The sequence below is a fragment of the Gekko japonicus genome, unplaced genomic scaffold (genome assembly GCF_001447785.1).
Source record: "Gekko japonicus isolate JY-2015 unplaced genomic scaffold, Gekko_japonicus_V1.1 scaffold2353, whole genome shotgun sequence".
Taxonomy (NCBI): Eukaryota; Metazoa; Chordata; class Lepidosauria; order Squamata; family Gekkonidae; genus Gekko; species Gekko japonicus.
The window spans coordinates 156,407-168,320 of NW_015176522.1; the positions used below are offsets into that span (position 1 = coordinate 156,407).

Below are 11,914 nucleotides of genomic sequence, written 5' to 3' on the forward strand. Positions count from 1 at the left end.
TGGAGAGAATCACGAATCCCGCACCAGCCACTGAGTCACATATGAGGCAATTTATTTCAAGTTTACGTTGGCAAATGCTGCCCTGGGCATTTTGTGCCAGCTACGTGGGCAAGGTTGGAACAAACTTGGCCAAGCTTTTCAGGCACCCCCCCCTTCCCCTCCCCCCTGAAATCCAAACACTTGTAAATGGCAGAAGGCCAGACTGTTCCATTGCAAATGGGAGGGGCCCCTATTTCGGAATGCTCCTCTCTGGAAAACTCTTCCCCCGCAGCCAGGAGAGGGCTACGCTCGGCCTTCCTCCCTGCCGGGCTTCCTCCACGCAGGGAGCTGATGGAGAGGGCATTCCGAGAGAGGGACCCTGCAGAGCACTCTGCAGCCTGGATCGGTAGAGCCCAGACTCCCACCCAGGTCTGCCTCACTGTTTTGGCAGGTGCTCACGCTCCCCGCAAGTCTTCTGCATGCCTTTGTTCTGAAGGAGCACACTGGGCAAATACTCCTAAGCGCCCGGCTCTGAGCGACACTTGCTTCTCTTTCCAGGGCAGCAGAGTGAGTTCCTCTAGCCAGAAAAGGTGGAGTGCAGCCCCAAAGGAAGGCGAGGCTAAGCTACTTGCCTGGCAGGCGTCCCACGCGCAGCAGCTGTGGCTGACGCTGGCCCTCTGGCTCCTCATGGTTTCCTGTTCCCTCTCCTTGGCGCAGCTGTCGCTTGGCTTCAAAAAGCAGGATACTGGCGGCCATGGCAGCATTCAGACTCTCCATGCCGGGCACCACAGGGATGACCAGCCGCTGCCCATCTGTGCCGCCCGCCAGCTGTTTGGCTTCCGTGCTCACGCCGTGGGTCTCTCCCCCGATCACCAGAGCCACGGGGACCTCCATCCACGGCTCACAGTAGTGCTGGCCTTCCAACGGGCCCGGCCCGGCTGACTCCTCGCTGTCCGCGTCAGAGCCCCAATTGACCCGAGCTGGCTGTGCCCTCTGCTCATAGGGCCAGCTGGCCTTTGTCGGCAAAGCGGGCTCCTCTTGGGCGCGAAGGCTGGGCTCCATGGTGCTGTCCGCCGTGTGCACGCGTGTGTCGGGGAGGAGGTAATTGGGGACCTCCCCCCAGTCCAGGCCAGAGATGATGGGGAGGTGGAAGTGAGCACCCATCCCGGCCCGAAGCACTTTGGGCTCCCATGCGTCGACGCAGCCTGGCAAGAGAGAGGAGGGGAAAGGCAGCACCAGGGGTCAGTGGCAGAAATCAGGAGCAAGTGAGACCCACCGCTTCAAGGTGGCTTCATCATCCACAGTGGGACCGAGCATCGGAAGTGGGTGACATGCCCTGGCAAGTACTTGGAAGGGCGACCTCCAAGGAATACCAGGTCCGGGACGCAGAGGCAGGTTATCAGGCCACCTCTCTGAAAAACGTCCTAGCCCCACTAGGGGTCGCCAGAAGTCACCATGACTTCCAGGCTCGCAAGCAAACACACACACACAATACCAAACAAAGGAACAAAAAAGTGGGTGAGTGCCACAGCCTCCTATCAGAGGGGTGGGGCAGGGTTTGAAGGCTACCTGCCACACTTGGAGGAGGCTGGTCTTGGGTTGCCTTTCCAAGTCATTTGGGAAGGGGAAGGAGTGCGGCAGCAGAAGGGCCGCACCGAGTGATGTGTGCTTCTAGCCTGCAAGCAGACACCCAACGCCCTCCGTGTGGGGTAGCCTTTCTGGACCTGTGGGAAGTTCTTGCTGGTCTCTGCCCTGGAGAACGGCCTTCTGCCTCCCTCCTGGCCAGGCTCCTCCGCAAGACTGCCTTCCGGGCCTGAGCGCCCAATTCTGAAGGGCCACAGTTTTGGGTACGCATGCAGCTCTACACACATGAAGAGGGGGCCGAGTGGCCTTGAAACGTGTCACCCCGCCTCGTGCCAGCAAATGTGGACTTTGGGGGTGGAGAGGCACCTTGGCAGGCAGCCTCGGTCTTCTCGGCTCCCAGCAGCACAATCCTTGTCCTATTTCTGTGGCTTTTCTTTGGACAACGACCATACCAACTGCCCACTCTCTGGCTGAATTCTCTATAAGTCCCCCGTCCCCCCAACACACACAAGAGCCCTTTGCCTTAGAATAGAGTCGGACTCCTAAAAAGGTAGTGCCTTGGTTCTTGGGAGGGGGTGGGATTCCCCACCTCCAGGGAATAAAAGCAGGGTCACGCGAGCCCCTCCCTACCTTTGACAAGCAAGACTCTCTCGCAGCCCGCGCCGGCGGCTGATCTCAGGATGGTCCCCAGGTTGCCCGGGTCACGGACGTTGTCACAGATCAGAGACAAGGGCAGCCTGTGCTTCTGCGGAACCTCCGGGTAAGTCATCTTGGCGTGATCCGGTCTGGAAAAGATCCCTGCAGAAACAAATGGAGGCCGAGACACGATTCTAGGAGGAAAGGCTGGGGACCAAATGTGAAGGCAGCATCACACCCAATGGACTGCAGGGAAAACCGTCCCCTGAAAGGAGTGCCAAGCTTGCATGTGCTCATAAAAGCAGCCAGAGACCTTACCCAAAACGGCACAAATGCAAAATGTTTTGAGTAAAGGACAAAGATTTCCTGACCCAAATAGCCCAGGCTAGCCCGATCTCATCAAATCTCAAAAGCTAACCAGGGAGGGCCCAAGCTAGTTTTGGATGGGAGACCTCCAAGGAATACCAGGGTTGTGACACAGGCAGGAGTGGAAAACCACCTCTGAATGTCTCTTGCCTTGAAAACCCCACAGGGTTGCCATAGGTCAGCTATGACTTGACAGCAAAGAGGGGAGGGGAGGGCTGGTAAGACAGTCCACGGCAGAGGGAATGAATGAGCAGAGAGGGGGAGACATTGCGATGGGGAGGGGCTCCATTTCCCCCCAGAATCCTTAAACCCCTTCTATCACAGCGTGTCTTAAACTGAGCGAGCAGACGTTGGATGGCATGCGTAGGTTTTTCCCAACAGATATAACAATTCATCTGTGGTCCCAAGGCTGGGCATCATACTTTGATTTGTCCCTTCCCCCAACGGGCTCAGAGTCTCTCCCCCTTCATTGTGTTGCAAGAGCCCTGTGAAGTAGATTATGTTTTTTTTGGGGGGGGGGGGGTTGGCCCATTTTAAAGCCATTTGAAGAGTCTGCGCAGGTTCTAGCAATTCGAAGCAAAGAGACCCAACTGGGATTGGCCTAACGCCTCCCTTCTGCCTGTTCCTGCTTCAGACCCGAGACGGATTGAAGCTGATGGCGAAACAAGACCAGGCCGGAAGAGACAGGAAGCCAATCTGTGAGCCCCTTGAAAGAGCGTCCTCTTTGGGGACGCCCTGAGGCCTCCAAAGCGGTTTCGTCAGTGATGACTCAGGCTGGCTTGGGGAGCCGGGGGCGGGGCAGATCCGACGGGCTCCTCCCTCTCGGAAGGCAACTTACCGATCACCCCCTGGGGGGCGATGACATCCGACCAGGTCTTGATGTCTTCGAACCGGACCTTGACGAGGCTGGCGCCTTTTAGCCGGGCCGCCGGCAGCTCCCGCAAGTGATCCACGGTGCTGAAGAAGAGCATCCGGGGGACGGCGCCGGCGGCCAGTGCGTCGGTGATGAGGCGTCGGCCTTCCAGCAAGATCTTCCCGTGCCTCTCCCGGAACGCCCTGGATTTGGCAATGGTCACCACTTTGCTGTGGGAAAACGGGTCAGAGTTGCCAAGCGAACCAGCCCAGGCGCCTTTTCAGCAGCAGGAAACCTGCATGAACCAGCCCTGGTCGTTTGTAGCCAAAACCAGGACTGGAGAATTCAGTTGACCTCCCCTGGCCAGATGTGATACCTCCTAGGCCTGGGTGGCTCCAGTCTTTTGAGACTTCATCCCCGATGGAATCTAAGACCAAGGATTACAGTGTCCCTCTTCCTTGCCCTTCCCCACTGTCATGATTTAGACTGGTGTTTCCCAGCCTGTGGGTCGGGGCCCTGAAGTGGGTTGCAGGCCAGCCCTCCCTAACGGCTGCTCCTGCCCTTGGCATCCTTCTCTTTCCTTCCTCCTTGCCAACTTCTCACATTCTCATCTCCGAACCAGCCCTGGTCGTTTGTAGTCAAAACCAGGACTGGAGAATTCAGTGGACCTCCCCTGGCCAGATGTGATACCTACTAGCCCTGGGTGGCTCCAGTCTTTTGACACTTCATCCCCGATGGAATCTAAGACCAAGGATTACAGTGTCCCTCTTCCTTGCCCTTCCCCACTGTCATGATTTAGACTGGTGTTTCCCAGCCTGTGGGTCGGGGCCCTGAAGTGGGTTGCAGGCCAGCCCTCCCTAACGGCTGCTCCTGCCCTTGGCATCCTTCTCTTTCCTTCCTCCTTGCCAACTTCTCACATTCTCATCTTCCCCTCCCTGTGACAATAACAGGGAGGGGAGCCATCCTGCAACTAGTGACTTCATGGTGGCAGCTGAGAAAAGAGAGGGACAGGTTGGAGAGGAGGTGGGAGCTGTCCTGTGGGCCACGGTGAAAAGCAGAGGAGGAGAGAAAGAGGCATGAGCGTACGTGGGTCCTGTCTTGGTGCGACTCCTTCAGCAGCCCACCCTCTTGCCCATCCCCTGGGGATGTTTAGCCTGGAGAGGAGGTGACTGAAAGGTGACAGGATAGCCATCTTCAAGTACTTGAAGGGCTGTCCTGTAGAGGATGGGGTGGAGTTCACCATCATCATCATCACAACCTTTATTGGGGTAGCAGTAAAATCAAAGAGGAACTAACAATACAGTTTGCCAAATAGCCAAAGTTAAAGTAATGTAAATACAAATAACTATACTGTTGAACAACAATAACAGTAATAATAATAAAAAGAAAAAAACACACAATAATCTCAAGTGTCACTAAGGTTAAAACCAATTACGGTGAGTAAGCTTAACAAACAGAGAAGAGAAACATTATAAAACACGGTTAGACACTATATAGTCTCTCTTTCCCCCCTTTTTCATTTCTCTTTCTCCCTTTCTGTACGTTTGCAAAGAACTCTGTCACCTGCTCGGTAATTTCAGGGAATTTGTCTACCAGCAAGAACTGAATGCTCTAGAGGTTGTGGTCTTAAAGGTTTGGAGGAAAGGGCCAATCAAACATAAACGTAACTGAGTAAACAACGGGCACTATAAAAGGATATGCTGTACAGAATCAGGTTCTCTGCAGTGACACCTGCAGAGTCTTTCCTTAAGGGGGAAGTGCCCTCATATCTGCCTCTGACCACAGCCAAGGGAAATATATTGAATCTTGCCAGCATGAAAGCTCTACATCACGAGAGTATTGCTGAATTTGAAAAGTACTGAGCCATAGAATTTTGTAAATAGGAAAGGCCCAGGAAATGCGGTGAACAAGTTCCCTCTGCTCTGGCTTTTATTAGTTGAGAATCAATATCCCAGATTCTCCTTCAGATTGTACAACATATATAAGTTTCACTAGAGTTGGCCAAGGAATTTAAATCAATGCCAAATGAATGGATATTATCAAATATTAATTGTGACCATTTAGAAACAAACGGATCGGCGGGTAGGGAGGCGATGAGGCTATTTGAAAGAGGTTGGAAATAACGATGTAGGGTATGGAGTTGTATTCTGTTGCCCCAGAAGGTCGAAGCAGAAATTAAAGGAGTTTTCAGCTAAACATTCAGAAGAACTTCCTGGCAGGTTAGAGCGGTTTCTCAGTGAAACAGGCTTCCTCGGGAGGTGGTAGGCTCTCCTACTTCAAACAGAGGCTAGATGGCCCTCTGACAGCAAAGCCAATTCTGTGAACTGAGGCAGATCACGAGAGGGAGGGGCAGGAAGGGCTGCATCAGTGCTTGGTTCTTGTGGCCCTTTCTTACACGCCCAGGGAAATGCTGATCGCCACTTTGGGGTCAGGAAGCAATTTTTTGTCAGGAGGTTTTTTGTCATCTTCTGGACATGGAGCAGAGGTCACTGGGTGTGTGTGTGTGTGGGGGGGTATTTGTGAATTTCCTGCATTGTGCAGGGGGCTGGACCATGGAGGTCCCTTGCTGTCAACCTCTTCACGTCTATCTTCAAAAAAACCCTCCGAGCCTGTTTCCTTATCCTTCTGGTGCAAAACACATGCTTGAATGTCTGCTCCAAGGCCTAAAACCTCAGAAGCTAGAAGAAGATTCTGGGTTCCAGATTTGGCCCATAAGCAGCAGGGAGGGGATGCGGGCACCAGAGAAACTAAGGCCTAGCTCTGCCTGTCTGCACCGGGAAGGGGGGACCTCTCCTGCAGACCGCTGCAGCATGCTCGGACTGGAAGCGTTTCTAGGCCAGCCTTTCTCATAAAATATGGGGATCTCAGGGTCGGAAGTACAATGAAGCCTCACGCGCTAACCATTACACCAGGCAGGAACAAGGTGCTGTAAGTAGGGTTGCCAAACTCCAGACGGGGCCTGGAGATATCCCGGAAATACAATCGACGCCATCACCCCCGACTACAGATTGAACTCTCTGGCGCTGTATCGCGATGAGGTCCCTAAATCTCCAGGAATTTCCCAACACGGAGTTGGCAACGCTACTTCAGAGGCTTCAGTAACTCGTCCTGCGAGGAGGAGCAACAGGGTCACGTGGCTCAAAGAACCTCCCCCCCCCCCCGACCCACGCCGCGTGGAGAATCCAGCGCCACGCCCCTGTCGGCCAGGGCGCTTTCCCTGGCATTCTCTCAAACTACAATTCCCAGGAGGCATTGCAGGAAGGGAGGCGGGACGTCTTACCTCAGCCTTTTGTCGCCGGGCAAGGCCCGCTCATAACGCAGCTCCGCCTCTGCCGGCGGTTCCACCGCCGGTGGTTCCCACTCCCGGGCGGGGGGCTTCTTGCGGGGGCCGGCTGGCGGTTGGGCCTGAGGCACGGCCTCTTTCGCCTGCACGCGGGGAGGGAGTACGCGGACGGGGGTCCTGCGCAGCGCCCGTACTCCTCGCACGCGGCCGGCTCCCTCCGACGGCGGCCTCGGCAGCAAAAAGGAGAGCTGCACCGCTCGCCTCACGAGGAACGCCATCTTGGTCGAGGGCAAAACGGAAGAGGCCCCGACTTCAACGTTTCCGGTGTGACGCGACCTTCGTTGCTAATAGTAATGGCTCCCCGTTTTCTGGCGTCGCCAGTTTGGTTGTGGGCAAAGGAAGGAAAAGTGTCGTGAAGCTATTTTTGTCACGTGATGTGCGTTGTTAATAGCAACCTTCTGAGAACCCGCGATCTTTTCCGCCTGAGGGGGGCGTGTCGGCGGAACCGGAACTCCCTCTAAATGCGGTTTTTGCACGAGATCCGCTCCGTTTATTTCCCTGGTGGTCCGCTTGACAATCAGGCCTCCGGTTGCACGCAGGACTCGGCCTTCTCTTTGCGGAGACTTTTAAAAAAAGTTACACTGTTGGAGTGACACTGAAAGGGGCATTCAGTCTTCCACACCGAAGCCGGGAGGGTTTCCGCGCCGTGATACCGGGCGGCTTCCAATTTTGCCCAAGTGTCCGGTACACGTCGGTGTTTCTAGCCTTCCAACTCTATTCCTGCCCCCCATTCCTACAGTATGAAGTATTAGTTTAGCATAAACGTAATCATTAAATGGATTAATTTGTTAAACATGATAATCTGTAGAAAGGTGAAACTAGTGACGTGTTGAATTGTTAAATTTATGAAAGTATTAGAACAAATTTAGAGTCCAGTGGGGCACCTTTAGGACCAGCAAAGGTTTATTCAGGGTATGGGCTTTCGAGTGCAAGGCACACCGTCTCAAACCTTTGTTGGTCTTAAAGGTGCCCCACTGGACTCTTAATTCGTTCTACTGCTTCAGACCAACACGGCTGACCACCTGGATTTATCCTTATGAAAGCCTTGCTAAAATCAGTCGATTTGTAGTTTAGTACAGGTCAAATTGCTAGAATTTGTATTTGTAATCTGGGAGATACATGTACCTTGTAACAAATTGTATGTATGGCGAAAGGTTTTCTAAAATAAAATAAAAACATATTCCTGTGCGGGAAAGAAAATTCTCATTTACACCCAGAGCGGGAGTCCGATGGGGGTGCCTGTAGCGCTTCTCTCCCTGGCGACACTGGAGGGTCCTCCGCCGCCGTCTCTTTAAAACCTCCAGCCCGGCCGCGGCGTCGCTCGGCCTTGTCCTCACCATCGAATCCCCCGGGTAGAGCGTCTACCCGACAGCCGGCTTTTCTGGGTACCGTCGCGTGGGTGACGTCATTGCCCCGCGCCGCAGGGCGGGCGAAGCAAAAAGACCTGCGCTGTTGTGCACGCGAGCCTGCGGGAGGGGTGTGTGTGTGAGAGTCCGTAGTCTTAAAATGGGGGCCCGGCGAGCGCTGCATTTCGTGTTCAAAGTCGCCGACCGAGCCCAGACCGTCCGCTTCTACCGGGAGGTTTTGGGCATGCGCGTAAGTGAGGGGAGAAGCCGGAGGAGTTGGGAAGTCAACTAGTGGAAGGAAGTAGAGGATGGATGACGGTCCTGGCTACGGAGGCCGAGGATTATCCAACCGTGCCTTACTACGGCTGCCCGCTTGCAGGGGGACCTGATCTGTGATACCCCAATGGATGGTATCCGTCCATCCATCCGAAATGCTGGCCCTCAGCGGGACCGACCTCACAGGACTGTTGTAGGGCATTATAGAGGAGAGGCGAATGAAAAAGCCGCTGTGGGTATTCTTTAGGGGTAACGGCGTGCTTAAATGAAGTAAATCAGAATTAGGTTGAAAACGATCCCAGGGGAGGGAAGAGCAGGATTCATCGCAGCTGCTCATGTTTGCAGTGCAATTCTGTGCCTGTTTTCTCATGAGTAAGCCTTTCAGTGGGCCTTTCTGCTGGGGAAGCACGAGTGGAACTGCAATCTTTAGACTTTGTGGGTTGGGAGGGAAGATAGGGTTGTCAGCTCTGGTTTGGGAAATACCTGGAGATTTGGGTGGGTGGAGCTTGAGGAATGTGGGGTTTGGGGCATAAGGCCATAGAGTACAACTTTGAAAGCAGCCATTTTCTCCAGGTAAACTAATCTCTATTGCTTGGAGATTAGTTGTAACCGTGGGAGATCTCCAGCCACCACCTGGAGGTTGGCACCCCTAAGGGAAGTGCTTGAGCTTGATAGCAGTCACAGTAATGATAATACTTAACGTTTATGTAGCAATTTAAAACATTCAAAATGCTTCATGTATATTATCTTTTGTTGTGATCCTTACAACTACCCTGCAAGGTAGGGCACTTTTTAAAAATGTTGTCAAAGGCTTTCACAACTGGAGTTCTTTAGTTGTAGATTTTCCAGGCTGTATGGCTGTGGTCTTGGCATTGGCTCCTGACGAAACGTCCAGTCCTACAATGCCAAGATCACGGCCATACAGCCCAGAAAATCTACAACTTTTTTTACTTTTGAAAAATATTTATTTCCTGAAATTGATACAAATAATTCAATTAAATCATTCAAATAGCACACATCTCTAATTTTAAAAAATGGAACCTAAGTAAGGTTAAACATTAGAAAGCCTTACAAGCAAACAATGAAAAACTAACCAAGGCAATGAAACAGTCAATTTAGGCAAAGAGATTCTAAGCAAACCAGACTATCTAAAGCAGAGGTATCAAACTCATTTGTTCCAAGGGCCAGATCTGACATAAATGTCACTTTGTCGGGCCATGTGTGCCATAAAACGTAATGCCAGATAGTGGAGACAGAAACTGTATAAAGGACAGCAGATGGTAAACTCCAAGTTGGTGTGTCCTCACTGCAAGGCCGTATGGGGTGAGACGGGGGTGCAGAGGAAAAACTACAAAGGCAGACTGGAGAGGCAGCAGTGCAGCGCTGGCCAGATGCTCCCACGATGCTTGACTGCTGCAGACGAGGTTGTTCTGCCATGCTGAAACCACAATGGAGTGGCTCCCCCCACTCCCCCCAGCACTGCCTCCCTAGCACCAGTTGCTCGGGCTGCATAACAGCCCTGGTAGGGCTGATTCCGGCCCACGGGCCTTGTGTTTGACACCCCCTGTCTAAAATTTAACGTCACACTAAACAAAGGCAGAAAAGAAGAGGAGATTGGATTTATACCCCGCCCTTCACTCAGAGTCTCAGAGCGGCTTACAAACTCCTTTCCCTTCCCCTCTCCACAACAGACACCCTGTGAGGTAGGTGGGGCTGAGAGAGCTTTTCCCAGAGCTGTCCTTGAGAGAACAGTTCTAACCAGAACTATGGCTTGCCCAAGGTCATCCAGCCAGGTGCAAGTGGAGGAGTGGGGAGTCAACCCAGTTCTCCCAGATTAGAGTCCATGCACTTAACCACTACACCAAACACTGAACTATAATAAAAAAGAGGGTGATACACCCAATAGACAATGCACTGCAATACCATCTCCTATAGGTGCAATCACTCAGGCTAATCCACATATGTTGTAAAGTTTTCCATTATGGATTAACATAAATTTATAAAATGTAAAGCCATAGGGAAGGAAAAACAAAATTTAAAAAATTACTATATTAAGTGTGAACTAGTCAAAATCTATATTCAACTACATCTGTTTGACAGTGTGCTTTGGGCTAAGGACAAGGTGGGGCACTGTTGTTATCCATTTATTGCCAATGGAGGTTAAAAATGAGAGCGGTTTGTTTAAGGCTGCGTAGTGAGTTTGTGGCAGAGGTCAGACTTAACCAGGGGCTTGACATACAGGGTGTGTTCAGACGGGGGCTTTACATCGGTATAGGTGCCGGTTGCAATCGCTGTACTCACCGGCGTGCAGACGGCAAACATCTGCCTCCTGTCCCTAACCGATGTAAAGCCCTTTACACCGTTGCACTCTGCCACTAGGTCCCAAGTGGTGGTATACTGAGTGCAACGGTTGCTTCCAATGTACCCCGTTGTCTGATCGCTCTCCATCGGTGCCTAGCCATTTCCGTCGGAAGCCCGAGGCTTCCGGTTTTCCCCCGCCATTTTTTTTTTTTTTTAAACAGAGCGATATGCGCTCGGGTGAAGCTTTGCCCTGAGCGGTTGTTAAAAAAAAATAAAAATCCCTTGCTTTACCTATCCGGAGGAGTCCGGGACTTAAGGGAGGCCAGTTTGGGCTTTAAACTTTAAAGGTAAGTCCTTACCTTTAAAGTTTAAATGTAATGGGGAGGGGGGGGGTGAGCATGCGCAAAGATCGCCATTCTGTGAATGCGCATGCTCAAACTGTGTTTAAAAAAAAACCCGCCGACGCCCGCAGCGTGTGACCGGGCGTACACCGATGGGAACCGCAAAATGGAGGTAAGTGTGATCGCGTTTATGCCGGCAGAAAGCCCCCGTCTGAACGCACCCACAGATTGCTTGTTTGCTGCTCTGTGCCAGAGTATATGGTGCCGCTGCACTGAATCTTGATTGGCTACCTCTGCTTGCACCTCTAGGTCCTAAGACATGAAGAATTTGAAGAAGGTTGCAAAGCTACCTGTAATGGGTGCGTTGACTTTCTCATTGGTTCTAAGCAATGCTTATGTTGTTAGAGGAAAATATCACCGCTCTTTAATTGTTGGAGCCAGTAATATTACTTTGTTGACTCATTCATTTCACTAAGTACTTACAATTACCACTGTTCTTCCAGTGAATGCAAGCTGGTTTTCAGGGAATCAGAGTGCCCTGAGGCAAGGTGGGACTAATGAGTGTGTTTACAATGTTAAGAAGTTTGGGTTACACGTGCTAAGCTAAAAATTGCTTGAGAGCCTTCTGCGGTTCGCTGTTGCTGATCCATCAACATTCTGGTGCTTCAGATATTTGTGTATCAGCAGTAAAATTGCAGCTTAAATGAAGGAAGGGAAAGGGGAGTTTAGATGAAAAGAATTAAGAGAGGAGAGCATTTGTGCTTTCAATAAGGTCAGACTGAAACACAGTGCTGGATACTGGAGTGCAGTCCTGTACTAATGCAGTCTAACTGATGGCTTTTAACAGGCTTAGTCTGGCGTGATCTGCATAGGATTGCATGGTTAGAAT

At 51.9% G+C, this 11,914-nt stretch overlaps 2 protein-coding genes across 3 annotated transcripts in view; one reads left to right on the top strand and one right to left on the bottom strand.

Moving 5' to 3' along the window:
- On the bottom strand, positions 1–7,262 carry RNMTL1 (RNA methyltransferase like 1). Its single transcript, XM_015427415.1, has 4 exons — positions 6,699–7,262; positions 3,404–3,648; positions 2,194–2,361; positions 1–1,184 (listed from the first exon to the last, which is right to left on the bottom strand). Exons 1-4 carry the CDS (start codon positions 6,977–6,979, stop codon positions 604–606), a joined length of 1,275 nt encoding a protein of 424 aa, XP_015282901.1. The 5' UTR covers positions 6,980–7,262; the 3' UTR covers positions 1–603.
- A 949-nt stretch (positions 7,263–8,211) lies between these two features.
- Positions 8,212–11,914, top strand: part of GLOD4 (glyoxalase domain containing 4) — a 13,989-nt gene continuing 10,286 nt past the window's right edge. For both annotated transcript variants that reach the window (XM_015427413.1, XM_015427414.1), the window contains exons 1-2: positions 8,212–8,357; positions 11,335–11,384. In XM_015427413.1, the coding sequence (XP_015282899.1) occupies positions 8,268–8,357; positions 11,335–11,384 (140 nt within the window). In that variant the 5' untranslated portion in view covers positions 8,212–8,267. The remainder of the gene's footprint in view (positions 8,358–11,334; positions 11,385–11,914) is intronic.